This window comes from Mercenaria mercenaria, chromosome 5, assembly GCF_021730395.1.
Source record: "Mercenaria mercenaria strain notata chromosome 5, MADL_Memer_1, whole genome shotgun sequence".
In the NCBI taxonomy this organism is placed as follows: Eukaryota; Metazoa; Mollusca; class Bivalvia; order Venerida; family Veneridae; genus Mercenaria; species Mercenaria mercenaria.
Genome location: NC_069365.1, coordinates 22,734,453 through 22,753,672, shown reverse-complemented (window position 1 = coordinate 22,753,672; position 19,220 = coordinate 22,734,453). Strand labels below are relative to the sequence as shown.

Genomic DNA, 19,220 nt, shown 5'->3' with positions numbered 1-19,220 from the left:
TACTGAATGCTAACTGTAAACTCTCTTTACCTGGCCTTTTTATAGATTCTAAATCCGAACTTAACAACGGTTGTAAACCCTCATCCGCGGGTATTATATCATATGCCAAAAGATTGTCTGACAATACTCCCTCCTCCGGGGGACCATAATCAACTTCCGGTGGTAACAGTAACGTTTCTACTTCCGAAAACGAACTATCCACTTCCGGGGATAAATCTGAAATACCTGACTTATTCAATTTACCTTCTGCATTACAAATGGCATTTCTGTTAGGAAACTCGAGGAAACCCCCGTACCCAGAGGCACTTGCATCACAAAATACCTGTACATCACAGATTGTTGTTTTGTCCAAAGCCTTACCAGCATTATTTATTTGTCTTATAATTTTTCCCCAAAACAAAACTTCTTGTACAGCCGCCTCAGTTACTAAGACGGGTGAATCCCAACTAGCCCGTTAGATTATACAATTGTTCTTAATCGAACAATACTACCAAACACGAATTGAAGTGATATCAGCTGTCCGACTAATGAAGCTAAGACTCGGACTTTCACAACTCTGCATTTGTCACATCTTATTTGATATAAAACAGACTGTATAACCTTCTCTACCCAAGCGATCCTTTCCTCGGTTATGAATAGCTTATTAAGAAGGAAATCTAGCAAATATCCCAACCATGTAACCTTTTTTGATGGTATCCATTGACATTTTTCTTCTGCTATTAAAAAACAAAATTCGCAGATTGTGTTTTTTACGAACACACTAGAATGTAGAGCCTTTTCATACTCCCTGTGCCCACCAATGCCATCATCCAAATACATGATAACTTTATGGCTAAGAGATCTTAAATAGGTAATTGTAAAAATGTGTCCTGCGCTCGCAATACCAAAAGGTAAAGAATTGAAAACAAAATAAGCTTTCTGTCCATTATAATTCCAGCAAAAGCCTAAATATGTTCTGTGAGCTTTAAAAATATCAGTGTGATGGTAAGCTCCCTTAAGATCAAATGTAAAGGCATAAAAATCTGTTTCATAAAGATACTGTGCTACACGAATACCCTCAAATTTTACTTTAATTATATGCAAAAACTGATTGATGTGCCTACATTCTAATACCAACCTTGGTTTCCCAACTTTGTTATATGCTACTGTTAAAGGATTTACAACTAAGGACATTCGTTCTACTATAGAAATAACACCCTTTTGTAACAAACTTTCGATTTCAGACGTTACAAATGTTTGGTTATCTCTATAGCCGACTTATTGTTTTTCAGATCTGTACCGGACGGAATAACCTTAAATGGTAGTTTATATCCGTTTTCTATAACATCGACGATATAAGAATCGCCACTAACTGAACGCCATTTACTCGCATGGCTTTTTAACCTCCCAACAGGAGAAACTGAAGGCGCCGTGCCTTCCACGCTATCATCTAAAATGCAACTAGCATTGTTTTGAATTGAAAAATTGTTATATCTATTATGTATAACATTTTGACTCTTATCATCTGATTCTTTGAAAATTTCATTTTCAGACTCAATATTGCTGCTTGAATTTTGCAGACATTTATTTACAATATGATCTGTACAAATACTTATCTTGTTATACGTGGTGTTTCCAGGACAATCCCTTTTCCAGTGCCCAGGTTTACCACACTGAAAACAGAGTCCTGGCCTCTGTACTTGTGTTGTGACCGTTTGTACAGCGCTACGTCCTCCGCTTTGAGCAGTAACTCTCTTATATGGCAACGATCTGGTCATCTTTGACTTTTTTGACTTTTCTGCTTTCATCTTTCTATTTGCACGTGCTTCTGCCTTGTACATTTTCTTTTCATCCTCTGAATCTACCGCTAGCGGATTCGATTCATATTCCTGTACAACCCTCCAACCCAGATCGCTCCGATCAGCCATTTGTATCAATTTTTGTCGATGTGACAGCATTGCTACAGCTGAAACAGAAAAAATAAGTTAGAGTCTTTTTTTCATATATATATTTTAAAAGTCCTAATAATAACACTTTACTCAAGATCTGTACTCAGTATATATCCTTTTCAAAAACTATCTCCTATGATTTTATGCCCAGCACCTGTATTTTGAGCGGACGTTCTTCCAAAAGCTCCAATATTTTGGCAATTTTCAAATACCCAGAGAAAGATTGAACTGATTCTACCTCAATTTCACTCCCAGTTGGCACAAGGGCTAAGTATCCACCTGACTGGAAGACCGCCTTAGTCTCTCCCATCTTCAAGAAGGGCAACAGATCTACACCATTAGTTACCTGCAAACTCCTGGAACATGTCATCTTCAGCCACATCATTTCCCACTTTGACTCCTTGAATATCCTCAACGACTATCAGCATGGCTTCCGAAAGAAACGCTCCTGTGACACCCAACTCATACTCACTGTCAACGATCTAGCCAAAGGCCTCAACAGTAACCAACAAATTGATGCAATCTGTTAGACTTTAGCAAAGCTTTCGACAAAGTCAGCCATAACCGTCTCCTACTTAAGCTTAATCACTATGGAATTAGGGGCAGCATTCACTCCTGGATAGCCGACTTCCTCCAGTGCCGCACACAACAGGTAGTTCTCGACGGTGCCAACTCTGAGATCTCCCCCGTCACATCTGGTGTCCCGCAGGGCAGCGTCTTAGGTCCCCTTCTCTTCCTCACATACATTAATGACCTGCCATCACGCGTCAAGTCAACTGTACGCCTGTTCACAGATGACTGCTTGATGTACAGAAAAATCGCAAGCCAGGAAGACGCCAGACAACTACAAGATGACCTTGACCACCTTCAAGACTGGGAGAGAGAGTGGCACATGGCTTTCAGTCCTGAAAAAATGTGAAGTTCTCCATGTAACCAACAAACGAAAACCAGTCAGCTTCACTTACAACATCCACAACATACCACTGAAACCCACTGATGCAGCTAAATACCTTGGAGTAACCATCACACCTGATCTGTCCTGGAAAACACATATTGATAACATCACTAAAAAGGCAAATTCCACCATGTCTTTCATCCGCAGAAATATCGGCTCAAGTCCACCACGTGCCAAAGCAACAGCCTACAAGACCTATGTCCGTCCGATCGTAGAGTATACATCAACAGTCTGGTCCCCGTACGCCGAGACCCACATCAACCAGCTGGAGATGCTACAACGTAGAGCAGCCAGGTTGGTCAAACGAGACTATCAACGAACAAGCTCCGTCACTGCTATGCTGCAGGATCTCCAGTGGGATACTCTACAACATAGACGTAATGTAGCTAGGGCAACTATGCTGTACAAGATCAACCACAAACTAGTTGACATCAAACCCGATCCACCACTCCGTCAATCTAGGTCATCCAGGTTCAATGATCAGCAATACACACAGATCTCCTGTTCCAAGTCTTCATATCAACACAGCTTTTTCCCAGCTTCCGTCATCATCTGGAACCGATTGCCTCAGTGCGCCGTGAACCAGTCCACCCTAGAGGGCTTCAAGACTGTCATGGCTGGCATACACACCTTGTAACGTCGACGCTGAATTGTTATCAGATTTTAAAGTTTGTACATAGAGAGACCTTTAAACTGTACATAGTCCACTGTTACAACCACATTTGTAATAAAAACCAGATTTGTAATAATTATAACATTTCTCGGTTTTATTACAAATTAAAGTGGTTGCAAAGGTTCAACCAGATTTGTCATCACCAGATTTGTAATAAAAATCGCAAACTGTTTTTTTCGAGAGATGTGTTTTCCCACGTGATATTCAAGCTTATGCGTACGTTATTAAGCACGCGCAGGTCGAATTGAACTGTCCTGCGTCATTTAAGACTCCAAATGTTTTACCTGAAATCCTTGTTCATGGACATATTTTACTTTAGAAAATTATTACATTTCTCGTTTTTATTACAAAAGTGGTTGCAAAGGTTCAACCACATTTGTAATAACCACATTTGTAATAAAAACCGCAAACTTTTTTTTTGGGGGGGAGATGTGTTTACCCACGTGATATTCAAGCTTATGCATGCGTTATTAAGCACGTGCAGGTCGAATTAAACTGTCATGGTTCATTTAAGACTTCAAATATTTTACCTGAAATCCTTGTTCATGGACATATTTTACTTTAGAAAATTATTACATTTCTCGTTTTTATTACAAAGTGGTTGCAAAGGTTCAACCACATTTGTAATAACCAGATTTGTAATAAAAGTCGCAAACTTTTCTTTTACGGAGATGTGCTTTCCCACGTGATATTCAAGCTTATGCATGCGTTATTAAGCACGTGCAGGTCGAATTAAACTGTCCTGAGTCATTTAAGACTCCAAATGTTTTACCCGAAATCCTTGTTCATGGACATATTTTACTTTAAAAAATTATTACATTTCTCGTTTTTATTACAAAAGTTGTTGCAAAGGTTCAACCACATTTGTAATAATCAGATTTGTAATAAAAATCGCAAACACTTTTTTTCGTGTTTTCCCACGTGATATTCAAGCTTATGCATGCGTTATTAAGCACGTGCAGGTCGAATTAAACTGTCCTGGGTCATTTGAGACTCCAGATGTTTTACCTGAAATCCTTGTTCATGGACATATTTTATTTCAGAAAATTATTACATTTCTCGTTTTTATTACAAAAGTGGTTGCAAAGGTTCAACCACATTTGTAATAACCAAATTGTAATAAAAATCGCAAACTTTTTTTTTCGGGAGATGTGTTTTCCCACGTGAGATTCAAGCTTACGCATGCGTTATTAAGCACGTGCAGGTCGAATTAAACTGTCCTGAGTCATTGCGTGTGTGTAAATGTTGGTGTGTATGTGTGTCTGTAACTATTTGCATCTGTCGCCTGCTTTGACTCAGCATGTGAATCCTCAGCATGTGAATCGCGGAAGACGTTAGCTGTTGGGGTCATTAGAGTCAAAGACACTGACATAAGTGATACTAAAGGCTATGTTGTAACCCTGATTTTGTAGCATTGTGCTTTATTGCATGCCTGCTTACGATACTACGATACTTGTTGTGTAATTCTGCGTTATTTGTGATCATGTGTCTTTAAAGGGTCTAAAGGATATAGACCTAATAAATTTAGCTAAATCTTAATAAGCTTGTTATTTGATTATTTCCTATATCAAATGATTCTGCTGAAGTCCAATATTTGCCATTAGTGTTCGTGTCTATGTCCATGTGTCAGGTAAGCTGTAAGAGTATAGGCATAATGCAAAAACGACCTTTCACCAAAGATGATCTTGAATACCCCAAGATGACAACTGTTTACAACGGGATTAGGGCCATTTAGAATTAAAAGTAGATCACCCTTGTCACCCAGATAATACAAAATGCTGTGATAACTCCAACATGCTATAAAATGGCCGATCAACGATTTTGAAAATTTCACGTTTTTCGGTAAGTTGTTGTGGCTTGATAAGTGATTTTAACCCCCAGATGTTGCAAAAAAAAAAAAAACGAATGGCGGTTTGTTTCCATGGAACTCAAACTATTTTACTGTATTTTTGTGAATACAATACACAATATGTTAAATAGTTTACAAAAACCATGTAAGTTTAGTTTGAAAAATCATAAAAAATATTTAGAATTGCTTTTCATGCTTGTAATTCACTGTATATACGACTCTACCATTTCACTATCTGTCATAGTTTACAGTAAGTTGTTTACGTTTGCCGTTTTAATGTCAAAACCATTTATATTGATCTGTGTATGAAAAATGGATAATAGCCAAAAATGACCATGGATAATGCCCTACATGTGTTGTGTTTAAAAGTGGATAATAACCAAAATTGATTTTTTTTTCATTGACATCCTATAACAGATTGACCAGTTTTGTGTGCGTGGACATGTTTTGATAAATTACTTTGTAACAACATGATGATATGAGCCTGTTAACATTTTTATGCTGGTAACAGGCGCAGTGTACAACTTGCACCTTCCTGGTATCAAGTACACCTATGCATAAGTATCATTTCCCCCCCGCTGTCCCTTTTTACCCCACGGTCTCCATATTCCATATAAAATACATACATGTATTTGATTGTCAACTACCTTTTATAATCACTTATAGACATTGTCGGTTTATGTGAAGTCTGACTGTGAACATAGAATGCGGACTGTCTAGGGAGCGTTTCAAAACACATTTAGTCATTTATTAGTTTGTTTTGGTAAACGCCGTTTTTACAGTATTTCTGTTATGTAACGGCAGGCAGTTGGCCTAATCAGTGTTCCTGGATTGTTTACCGGTACAAGTTAACCTGTTCTCAGCAAGTAACTGTTGCTGTTGTTTGTTTTTTTTTCATGGAAAATGTTAAAATGTAACGAGCAAGCTATTTAAAGTTACTGTAACAGAGTGACAAGTCACACCCATTAACTGTGCACACTGAAATTAGACTGATCGGAGTTCATGCAATTACAGTTTGCTGATCATCTGAAGTTCACTTTAAGCTAGTGTAGAGATTTTAAACTGTCAAAATGTGTATCCCTAGTGGATGAAACTGGTAGAAGCCGTGCATTTCATTTCAGTGACTACAATTATGTGCTTAAAGTGCGCAATCCTAAACACATTATCCTCTTTTTAACATTATTTCCTGGACAGTCTGTTATACATTAATGTGCTCATCAATCTATACTCATGCTTGAGAGATATTTCGAAAGCGATTTTTCTCCCTTGTCGAGAAAATAAAACGGGGATGTTAATGTTAACTTACAAAAGAAGAAAACATATACTGCAAGGGCGTAGCCAGAGGGGGAAGGGTGGGGTGCGACGGGTGCGATCGCACTCCCTTTTCGGTAAAGCTTCCATTTTTCATTATATCAAAATACCCTTGAATGTCCATTCTTTTTTCTTCGGCTCGCTACGCTCGCCAACTTACCTATATTTACTATTATTGACGCTGTAACCTTTATATACAGTCTGATGATGATTCTTTATATTATAGAATATGATTTTTATAAAAGCCAGAGCATTACTTTTATGCGAAACTGATTAGGTATAACTGTTTACCTTTTCACAATAGCGGAATGAAATGTATAAAAATGACAGTTTACATTTACATTGAGTTTCTAAAACATGATGCAAAATAAATAATGTAAACTTTGTAACTGAATACTATGAAATTTATTAACGGTGTTATGTGAAAATTTTAACGGTATTATGTGAACTTGTGTAAAAATCAAGGATCATATATCAGTGAAAAATTGTTTAGCGGCAGGACCCGTACCTAGGTTGCTATTCATTTTATTCAGAAATAATTTTAAGAGTAATAACTCCGCAAACAATATTTCGAGCGGACGTGCCAATGATATGCTCAACAAGGCTTTATACCAAGCACTTCCTACTATCATTGAAATCTGGACTAGAATTTTGGAGATGAATTACAGAAAAAATCTCTTCATAGACTTTATGTATGATAATCAAAGAGCCATTACTCCGTACAAGATCATTTAAATAAGAACCTCGTGATACATGCTCAGCTAGAATTTGTACCGATCATTCCTATGAAATTATTTTCAAAAAATTCTACTTATAAAGAAGTTCGGACAAATTTCATGCAAAAACTACTTTTAAGGCACCTTAACTCCACACAAAAAAAAACAGAGGATACGCACAACAAGGCTTCATAATATCTATTCTGTGAAGTTCCGTTTAAATCCTAGAAGAGCATTTTGAGAAGCTAGATCAGGCTATATGAAGACGGCCAGACGGACGTACATATGACGAAGGCAGAAACAAAATGTATCAAATGAAATGGGAAACATAGTTTATGGAGCTTTTGTAGAATTACTATCTTTTTTTTTTTTTTTAAAGAAATCTTTTTCTAAGTACATGTATACAAACACTTTACTCAAGCTTGGTTAAAGTTACCTCTTCTAATGTCTTATGAGAACACTCCTATACTAACATTCATTTAAATTGTCCCAAATTTAATTACTTCCTATACAAGTATAGAACATAACCAAGACTATGTTTCATTCGGTCTGTTAATATTATACTTGAATGACGTTCTGCCATGAACAAAGTCAGCTACTGTAACAGTGCATGAAATACAAGTTTGTCTTGAGAAGACCCCCTGGATTTACAGCACATTCACAGTTCACTGTCCACATCAACTTAAGCCGACAATGTCTAACAGCACAAACCCTGTTCACATTTTGAATACCTAGGTGTACATATTGGTACACCAAGACCTCTCTTACTGACCACGTGTATAATACATTGCATTAAGCATGCTACAGCAATAAGTTACCACATTTCATGCGTACACTTATCTAATATACAAAATTCTACCTTAAGAACACCATATGTAAGTATCAAACTAAACTTACACGAAAAATAAACGCAACAATGATATTTCCTCACAATTTCGTTTTAAGAACATACATCAATACTTATATTCCATATTTCGCTTCCGGGTATCTAAATGGCGCTGCACAAAATGCTCGTGAACCTCGTGCTATTTTACCACGAGGCGAATCAATACAAACTTTGCTGTGTATAATTCAACGCCAATTAGGCGTGACTTAACCGCTATTTTCGGTGTAAACCGCAGTATTGTTATGACCTAAAAGTGCAGACACGCCTCGATGCAAAAAGTTAATCTATACATTGCCTCATTTACAATGAAGCATGGAAAGAAATATGATCTCAGACGATATTCATTTTTTGATGATAATTTTTTTTTCTGTTATGTCTACTTTGATTACACATATAAATTTGTATGACTAAACATCAGTAGGTTATAAATATTGACTATTACAATATTTGTTGCGTTTCTTTTTCGTGTCAGTTTACAATGTTGACTATTATCCATATAACATTTTGGGCTTTATCTTCGAAATTTCTGTGAACACTTTGGTCAGTATCCAATGACTAATACATATGCTTATATATTTGTAAATTTGGGTTATTTGATCTAAGACAAAAACTTCCTAACATGTTCATATCATTGTTTATATATTAACTGAAAATTACAAAATAACATTCATTACCGAAAGTCCATTAAATGAGGTTGACAACGGTTTGAATCGCCAAACTCATTCTCAAAAGCAAAATGTAAACATTGTTAAAGGGTTTTCAAAGTGAATAATATATCCCATATGCAAATTGTTTAGTGCAAATGGTACAGCTTGTAAACTATTTTGAATCAGGTATAACACTTTAAACGGTCAGAATGAGTAATTAGAAAATATTGAAATAAACAATGTCCTTAACCAAGTTTGACAGTTCATCCAGTTTGTAGTATTTTGGAATTATCATATCATTTCGTATTATCCGGGTAACAAGGGTGTAGATGGTATTTATGAAATTTTGAGGAATTAATCCCTACAGAAATTATTTTGCGCATGTGTGATATATAGCTACGAATTAGCTTACATAAAGAATCCACTAAAACCTGCTGATATGAAATGGCTTTTGTTTACAGGCCTTTTGGCAAGTAATTTTTTTTTGAAAAGATAATATACGTAAGAATTTCTGGATTAGATTCATAACTATTTTCCGACATCTTCCATCAAGCCAGAACCTTTAAAAATGCCAGCTCAGTGTCTTAGGACAAATATTTATACAGAGATTTCGAGTAATACATTTCGAGTTTCTTAAATGACCCAAGAGAGTTCAATTCAACCTGCACGTGCTTAATAACGCATGCATAAGCTTGAATATCACGTTGGAAAACACATCTCCGGAAAATAAAAGTTTAGGTTTTTATTACAAATCTGGTTATTACAAATGTGGTTGAACCTTTGCAACCACTTTTGTAATAAAAACGAGAAATGTAATAATTTTTAAAAGTAACATAATTATGTCCATGAACAAGGATTTCAGGTAAAACATTTGGAGTTCTAAAATGACCCAGGACAGTTTAATTCGACATGCGCGTGCTTAATAACGCATGCATTAGCTTGAATATCACGTGGGAAAACACATCTCTCGAAAAAAAGTGTTTGCGATTTTTATTACAAATCTAATTATTACAAATGTGGTTGAACCTTTGCAACCACTTTGTAATAAAAACGAGAAATGTAATAATTTTCTAAAGTAAAATATGTCCATGAACAAGGATTTCAGGTAAAACATTTGGAGTCTTAAATGACCCAGGACAGTCCAATTCGACCTGCACGTGCTTAATAACGTATGCATAAGCTTGAATATCACGTGGGAAAACACATCTCTCGGAAAAAAGTGTTTGCGATTTTTATTACAAATCTTGTTATTACAAATGTGGTTGAACCTTTGCAACCACTTTTATAATAAAAACGACAAATGTAATAATTTTCTAAAGTAAAATATGTCCATGAACAAGGATTTCGGGTAAAACATTTGGAGTCTTAAATGACCCATGAAATTAGTTCGACCTGCACGTGCTTAATAATGCATGCATAAGCTTGAATATCACGTGGGAAAACACATGTCCCGAAAAAGAAATGTTTGCGATTTTTATTACAAATCTGGTTATTACAAATGTGGTTGAACCTTTGCAACCACTTTTATAATAAAAACGAGAAATGTAATAATTTTCTAAAGTAAAATATGTCCATGAACAAGGATTTCGGGTAAAACATTTGGAGTCTTAAATGACCCAGGACAGTTTAATTCGACCTGCACGTGCTTAATAATGCATGCCTAAGCTTGAATATCACGTGGGAAAACACATGTCCCGAAAAAAAATGTTTGCGATTTTTATTACAAATCTGGTTATTACTAATGTGGTTGAACCTTTGCAACCACTTTTGTAATAAAAACGAGAAATGTAATAATTTTTTAAAGTAAAATATGTCCATGAACAGGGATTTCAGGTAAAACATTTGGAGTCTTAAATGACTCAGGACAGTTTAATTCGACCTGCACGTGCTTAATAACGCATGCATAAGCTTGAATATCACGTGAGAAAACACATCTCCGGAAAAGAAAAGTTTGCGATTTTTATTACAAATTTGGTTATTACAAATGTGGTTGAACCTTTGCAACCACTTTTGTAATAAAAACGAGAAATGTAATAATTTTCTAAAGTAAAATATGTCCATGAACAAGGATTTCAGGTAAAACATTTGGAGTCTTAAATGACCCATGACAGTTTAATTCGACCTGCACGTGCTTAATAACGCATGCATAAGCTTGAATATTACGTGGTAAAACACATCTCCCGAAAAAAAAAGTTTGCGATTTTTATTACAAATCTGATTATTACAAATGTGGTTGAACCTTTGCAACCACTTTTGTAATAAAAACGAGAAATGTAATAATTTTCTGAAATAAAATATGTCCATGAACAAGGATTTCGGGTAAAACATTTGGAATCTTAAATGACCCATGACAGTTTAATTCGACCTGCACGTGCTTAATAACGCATGCATAAGCTTGAATATCACGTGGGAAAACACATCTCTCGAAAAAAGTGTTTGCGATTTTTATTACAAATCTGGTTATTACAAATGTGGTTGAACCTTTTCAACCACTTTTGTAATAAAAACGAGAAATGTAATAATTTTCTAAAGTAAAATATGTCCATGAACAAGGATTTCAGGTAAAACATCTGGAGACATAAATGACCCATGACAGTTTAATTCGACCTGCACGTGCTTAATAATGCATGCATAAGCTTGAATATCACGTGGGAAAACACATCTCCCGAAAAATAAAGTTTGCGATTTTTATTACAAATCTGGTTATTACAAATATGGTTGAACCTTTGCAACCACTTTTGTAATAAAAACGAGAAATGTAATAATTTTCTAAAGTAGAATATGTCCATGAACAAGGATTTCGGGTAAAACATTTGGAGTCTTAAATGACCCAGGACAGTTCAATTCGACCTGCACGTGCTTAATAACGCATGCATTAGCTTGAATATCACGTGGGAAAAAACATCTCTCGAAAAAAAAAAAAAGTTTGCGATTTTTATTACAAATCTGGTGATTACAAATGTGGTTGAACCTTTGCAACCACTTTTGTAATAAAAACGAGAAATGTTATAATTATTACAAATCTGGTTTTTATTACAAATGTGGTTGTAACAGTTCACCTTCAGCTGCGCATGCACGGTTTTAAACATAAATCGCGAGTATACTCTACACAGAGTGAGGCGATCACTGAAGATGATGATGATGTATAAACAAAATAATTTTCATACTGAAATATACATGTACGTATAACGCACTTGCAAGCTAATCGCTTCAACGCACATACCTCGGTGATCTTCACATTGATATAATCCGGCTTTATCGTGCTATAACGGTTCTACATATACTATACTACTATAATTATCAATTAGAACAGTTCACTCTCTCACTATAAATGATCTGAATATTTAACATATATATGAAATGTTTCAACTTAAAATAGATCCAATTTTTATGGATAAATAGAGGAAAATCCAAAATATAAAATATACCGTCATTGAATGTATTAGTCCTGTATTACGCTCTTTCTATCATGACGTACTTATGTCCACATAATTTCAAAATTAGTTTTATTCTGTTATTATAATAAAACTGCCGTTATATACAAACATATGACAAATCCGTGTCATTACGCATAGGAAAACAAATGTTAAAAAGATAAAAATCATAAACAGACGCAATATACCGTCCCGGTAATACGCTCTTTGTATCATGAGTATTCATGTCATGATTTTACGGCCCCACAAGTTCAAAATTCGTTTAATTCAGTTATGGTAATAAAAACCATTGTACTTATTCTTGTAATAGAATTTTCAAATAAAAAATGGTCAAACCTTCTGTAATGCTCGATTTTGCCTCTTGTACGTTGTCTTGATTTAAATTTTCGTTTGCCTCATTTAGTTTCAACAGAACTTTACTATTTGCCTTGAACTGCTCTTCGTTGCTTTTTCTCTTAAATTTTGGTTGTTCAACAGCCACCAAATTACTAATTTTTGTAAACTGAGAAGAATTATTCTGTTCACTTATCTTTTCAATAAGTGTCCCTATTTCCTGCAACAACGTTCTCCTGCTTGCCTCCACAATTTCCTTGACGATATCTTGTATAAGTATCTGCACACCTTCGTCCATGTTGCCAACGCCCCAAAAATCGATCAAAATATGCTAAGTATGCACTAACCAAAGAGTGGTCTGCGTAGAACTGACTATTCATCCAAAAACTCCGTTTAAATAGTCACAATCACGTGACCTAACGGGTCAAACCAGTTTTTAATACGCACCAGTTGAGACAAAAGTTCTCCGCTATACGCTGTAACGCGGAGAACTAAAATTAATGTTGTTTATTTTGAGTGACCGCTATATAACCTTTTTACAGTTTTAAAAGTAAATATCAGCCAGTATAATTCAGCAAGTATATTGTATGTCTAAATAAATATATGTATAAAAAATAAAAAATAAAAAGTATGTCAAATAGGTATGTGATGAAATATCATCGATATGCTAACTTTTATAAATTTACAGAAAGAGCTTTGTATGGTCGTATAACTAGTACATACTTCATGTTACATTAAAAAGCGTAGTTTTCTAAGTCTTCAAGGTAAGGAAGGGTTTCTTGTGAAATCTCTTCTCTTGTGTGTAGTAAATTGTGAAATCTCTTCTCTTGTGTGTAATAAATTACATCAATTTTCATGCAAGTTTTTTTTTGTCGTTTTATATTCAGCTGAAGAAAGGAACCACTTTAAATGATTTAAATCCCACAAACAGCATTCTTGGAGCAGATCTGAAATATATGACAGAAACGAAAATACATACCCTGTGCATGATTGATTTGCGGGAGAAGGGTTTTGTCTATATCAGCTGTTTGAGTCACTTGACTATGATGCGGATAACATGTCATTTGCTTTCATATAGATAGAGAGATCCCCAAAACAAGGATAGTCTCGCCAGAGTCAACGTTTTTGGTGAATTTTATACAGAAGAGAACCCGTTTACTATAGTTCAATCTACTGGACGGAAGGTTTGCTTTATGTGTAAATCGAGAAGATAAGAACGCAGTGCTACCCTACTAGAAACTAAGTCGTTCGAGAATTATCGTGTAATTTTAAACTTTGTTATTTTAATTTAGCACTTTTGTGATCACATTTTGTACATCGTCCATCCGTCGTCCGTTAATAATTTCTTATGAACATGATAGAGACCACATTTTGCAATCAATTGTAATCAAACTTATACACAACTTGTATTGGCATAATATCTCGGGCCCTTATGAAAACTGGCCAGATCCCGTCATGGGTTCTAGAGTTATGGCCCCTTAAAAGGCCAAAATTTGTTATTATTGGCTTGAGAACACGATAGAGATCACATTTTGCACTCAACTTTAATCACACTTGCACACAACTGGTATTGGCATAATATCTCGGTTTCTTTTGAAAACTGGCCAGATCTCATCATGGGTTATAGAGTTATGGCCCCTTAAATGGCCAAAATTGCAATTTTTGGCTTGTGAACATGATAGAGACCACATTTTGAAATCAACTTTAATCAAACTTGCACACAACTTGTATTTGCATAATATGCTTGCACAAAATGATTGTCTTGATGTTCTCTAGGCCTGGATCGAAACTGGGTCATCAGGTCAAATCAAAAGAAAATGTTGTTAATAACCTAGAGGCCACATTTATGACCTATCTTCATGAAACTTGGTCAGAATGTTTATCTTGATGATTTCTAAGCTATTTTTGAAACTGGGTTATATGGAGTCAAAAACAAGGTCACCCGGACAAATCAAAGTAAAAACTAGATAACACTCTTGAGGCCACATTTAAGACCCTATCTTCATGAAACTTGGTCAGAATGTTTATCATGATGATTCCTTGGCTAAGTTAGAAACTGGATCATATGGGGTCAAAAACTAGGTCACCCTGTCAAATCAAAGTAAAAGCTTGTTAACACTCTTGTTCAGTTGATGTGCATAAAACTTGGTCAGAATGTTTGTGTGCATGAAATATCGGACGAATTTTTATCTGGGTCATGTAGAGTCAAAAACTAGGTCTCCAGGTCAGATCAAAGAATAAGCTTGTTTACACTCAAGAGGCTCAAGAGGTTTTTTTGGTCCAATCTTAATGAAAATTGGTCAGCAATATTTGTCTCCATAAAATTACTAGGTAAAACATGTTTACACTGTTATTGTGTGTTACTCAGGTGAGCGACATAGGGCCATCTTTGCCCCTTTCTTTCTTTGTGGATCTCTTTCATAATTATATACCTTAAAAATCAAGGTTTTCAAGGCTAAACGTTTACCTCATTTATAAATACGTAACTTACTGAAATTGCACTACACCGCGCCGACCATCTTTTTAAAAGAATTTTCTTGTTTACGTTCAGAACATTTTGGAAAAGCTTTATAGCATATAAGAGTATAAACCAGTATATGAAGAATAGTCGAGCACGCTGCCATTTGGCAGTTTTTGTTGAGCCAAACAATTGAGAAGATCCTCAGAAAATGCTATGCAATGGATTTTCCATTGTTTCGAGGAAATTCCGTGGCTGAGTGGTTATGTTCGTTGACATCCAGTCACTTGTTTCTAATCGATGTTGGTATGAAAACTATTTTGGAGCGTAGAATTCTTTCCCATAAAAGCCATCTTGCTGCCATACGGATGGGAGGTGTTTCTATCCAGGTGTATGCAAGTACATTTCTTACAATGTAAACCTCTCTACTAACGATAAAGCCATGTTAAAGCATTATGTTTACATGTTCATTAAATACACTTATCAGTTTTGCAACACACTGAAATACTGAAATTCCTATTTACGAAGTCTAGGAATGTAGCCAAATCGTTAAATGTGCACTTTTATTACTATACTTGCCAACCATTTGCTTGCTGTCCATTCTTATGTCTTCATTATTTGCAGAATGGAAGCAACTGGTTAACAATGGCCAGTTATAGTAAAATAATCTTTTATTTAGAACAGTACCCCAAAATAATATGTATAACGGACAAAAGTCAGTGTGACACACTTATCACAGAACGACAGGGGTATAATACCGAGAACAGGCAAAGAAGTTTGGCAGCGATCTTTAAACCCAGGAGTTCTCCTATTATTGATTGAAAAACATTTTCATACTTAAGGTCATTGTGACGTTGACCTTTAACTTTAAACCCCAAAACAATAGGGGTCATTAATTGGCAACAGACAATTATTCTATGAAGGCTGGCGTATTTAGTCTGGCACATCACTCGACTCGCACTTGAAGAAAACTACTACATTCCAACGTAACAAGACTACATTATTGTAAATCTGATATAAATTCATAAAACAATTCCATTACAGTCAAACACGTATTGCATGCTGTAATAACTTTAACATATACTTTCAATCATGATTCACAAAACAGGTCGTACGCGATATAAGATAAAGCTTGTATTATTTATATTTCAATAAAGGTTCTAAATTACAGGATAATAATATATGATGTTATAGCGTTTACACGATAGACAAAATATGATTTGCTATTTACATACAAACATAGTAGCTATACCATCTACATTTACACGATCGTGCTTGATAACCCATTCATTAAGTTCTCCTTTCTCTTTAAATAGGCACATTGCTTGTTTCACATCATCCAATTCAGTTTCAGTTGCGCATGCCCAGTAAGAGTCGCAGTCACGCCAAGATTTCTCGAGAGGACCATTAAGGTGAAAATGGCCTGAAAGAAGAGTACCCAAAAGCCTCATCCTTTGAATACAGTTAACTCCAACGCGTTCAAAAATCTCCAGGTACTGGCGAACTGAGGCAAACTTCCTGGCATATTTCTTCGTTATTTCCTTGTTGATATGGTAAAACCAAGTATTATAAAGGTCGTCCTCGGATTGTGTAATAATAACAATGACTCCATTTTGACGCAGCACCCGGCGAGCCTGGGCAATAGTTTGCTCAAGTTCTTGAAAATGTACAGTATCGTCTTTTCCAGAGTCAGGATTCAGGTGATGCAGGACCTGTTACGGTAGTGAAACTAGACTTGTGAAAAGAGGCATAAAGCATAAAAGATATGAAACTGGACAAGTGAAAAGCGGCAAACAGTATTAAAGATTGGCGTGCTGAATGATTTCAGTGATAAATATTTAATATATTTCATGATATTAACTTTTGACAATATAACGTTTGAGTAGAACTTCATATTAAAGTTTGCATAATATAAGTTTGATTATTTGTCTGACACAGTCGTCTTTCAAACCTTGTAGACACTTCAAGGAATTCAAGATATACCTCTTCCTAAGAGTACAAACGCTTACATTGTGTATTCGCAACATTATTGAAGTTAAATATGGAAAGAAAACTCAATATAAGTTTACCAAAAACAGCTATATTATGGGATTGTGTGTTTAGATACCATTACCGCAGTGTTTAATACGTAAACGAAGACATGGACAGTAGTTTCATAACTACTGATAACTACTGATACTACTTGTTACTATTTAAACGTTTCCCTGCTAAATTTCTAAAATGGACTGGTCTATCATTCAGTTACACGGGAGTATAGGCTCATCTTGGTCTGCACTGTTCGCGAAGAAAGAATCACTTGCCGCCAGCAGGCAGGTTAAATATAACAAAAAAAGTTTCTAACCATGGCAATGTTTTCCTTTGCGTGCGAAATCGTTACTAGAATTGTCTTTTGCGCGTACGTGTTTCGATTTTTTAAATGCATAGCCTTTTAAATAAATAGCTTGTAATAAAGTGCCACCTGGTCGTGATATTGACCACTTACTCAGTGATACGAGTACACACATATATAAACTACTTTGTAATATATTTTCAATGAAAAGTAGAATACAAAGATTATTGCCACTTTAATACGAAGTTTAGCGGAACAGACTTTCACAAAGTACCCCCGCCAACTAATTCAATATAGGCCTTTCTTATTAATTAAAGTCCAGCGGCTGCATTGCTTTTAAAACTCAAATGCATGGGTCAGTTGAAAGAAAATAATTGTACAGAATGCTTATATAAGCACCATTCCATACAAATAAATGAAAGCTTGAATTAGTCTCAGAATTTCTTATCGTCTTTTTAAAAAAAAAAAAATAGCTTGCTTATATTTACAGTATACATGTAATTCAATCTATTCATATAGTGCACTAGAAGAAGAAGTGCGGATGTTTCCGTAATCTAGCGTCTTATATGCACTCGTTTGCATTTTTATAAAGTGCAAGTCTAAAACACAATTATAACAGGATTTATCACTAAATCTTTGTTTATGGTAAAAACTTACAAGGCTAAATAGGACGACATCAAATGTTCCGTCTCCAAACGGCATCTCCGGAAGTTTGTTTTTAATGATGCTAACGACGGTGTTCTCAGCTATAGCATCAACTAATTTTGCCCTAGCTTGTCTAAGCATTCCAGATGAAGCATCCATCAACGTTACCTTGCCGACGCCATAGCCGATTAAAGCCTTCGCGTAATTGCCTGTTCCACATCCGGCATCCAGTAAATGAACATCCTGTTTATATCAATTTAGGCAGACAATGTAATGAATCAGACGAGTATTTTGAAATGATGTGAAATTACACAAGTTGAGGAAATACACGAAATTACGGAAAACTTGTACTTCATTTATCGCAGATCATCAAAACTATCGGTAAATCGCAACAGAAAAAGTATTGGTAACCAAACATTATCAATCTGGATGTTGAATGTCGGTGCCACAATAATTACGTACATACCTTTAATTGTTTCTTGCCGTGTATTTGAATCATCCCTGCCACAACGTCAGCTCCTATCGGCTGTCTGTTGTCGTCGTAACTGTCACAGGTCGAATTGTAGTCTTCGAATATGCTCATTGTGGTAACAAAGTCTAAAGAAATACCTTGCGAAATTAAGAAGCATTGTGGCGATTCTATGATACGGTAATTTGTTAAACTTTAGATAGTACTTTCCTGTAACAATGATGTTGGAGGTTAAATAAAGCTATTCCTGCAATTCGAAAACAGCTTCTTTTATGTAGAAATGTTACGTTTGAATGCATCATAATATAGCAAATTCACTTCAGTTGTAATTAAAATGGTTGGTCATTTGAGGTACCGGTATGAAATGTTGATTTGCAAGTAAGCAGGCATTTTCTACTATAAACTTTTAAGTTGTCTTTAAGAACCATTTTAGGTACATTTAAGAGTTATCTGAATTAGAGTTGGTGGGGGGGGGGGGGGGGGGGGAATTGAATAACATACGTGTCGAAAGTTGCCCAACAATTGTGTAACTGTATCAATATTGTTGTAATTCCCTATTCTTATAATAAGTGACTATTTAAATAGAC

General features: G+C 35.5%; 2 protein-coding genes across 2 annotated transcripts; both read right to left on the bottom strand.

The window, feature by feature from the left end:
- Positions 1-440: 440 nt before the first annotated feature.
- LOC128556920 (uncharacterized) lies at positions 441-13,089 on the bottom strand. Its single transcript, XM_053542897.1, has 2 exons — positions 12,736-13,089; positions 441-1,945 (listed from the first exon to the last, which is right to left on the bottom strand). The coding sequence occupies exons 1-2, from the start codon at positions 13,028-13,030 to the stop codon at positions 1,227-1,229; spliced, it is 1,014 nt and encodes a 337-aa protein (XP_053398872.1). The 5' UTR covers positions 13,031-13,089; the 3' UTR covers positions 441-1,226.
- A 3,047-nt stretch (positions 13,090-16,136) lies between these two features.
- Positions 16,137-18,757, bottom strand: LOC123558820 (uncharacterized). Its single transcript, XM_045350669.2, has 3 exons — positions 18,631-18,757; positions 18,177-18,407; positions 16,137-16,902 (listed from the first exon to the last, which is right to left on the bottom strand). The coding sequence occupies exons 1-3, from the start codon at positions 18,745-18,747 to the stop codon at positions 16,414-16,416; spliced, it is 837 nt and encodes a 278-aa protein (XP_045206604.2). The 5' UTR covers positions 18,748-18,757; the 3' UTR covers positions 16,137-16,413.
- Between the last annotated feature and the right edge of the window lie 463 nt (positions 18,758-19,220).

Coding starts and splice junctions, on each gene's coding strand:
- LOC128556920 (XM_053542897.1), bottom strand. CDS start 13,030: ATGGACGAAGGTGTGCAGATACTTATACAAGATATCGTCAAGGAAATT. Junction 1,946..12,735: donor AAAATCGAGCATTACAGAAG/GTTTGACCATTT, acceptor TTTCTGTTTCAG/CTGTAGCAATGCTGTCACAT.
- LOC123558820 (XM_045350669.2), bottom strand. CDS start 18,747: ATGAGCATATTCGAAGACTACAATTCGACCTGTGACAGTTACGACGAC. Junction 18,408..18,630: donor ACGGCAAGAAACAATTAAAG/GTATGTACGTAA, acceptor TGATATAAACAG/GATGTTCATTTACTGGATGC. Junction 16,903..18,176: donor ATGTCGTCCTATTTAGCCTT/GTAAGTTTTTAC, acceptor CTACCGTAACAG/GTCCTGCATCACCTGAATCC.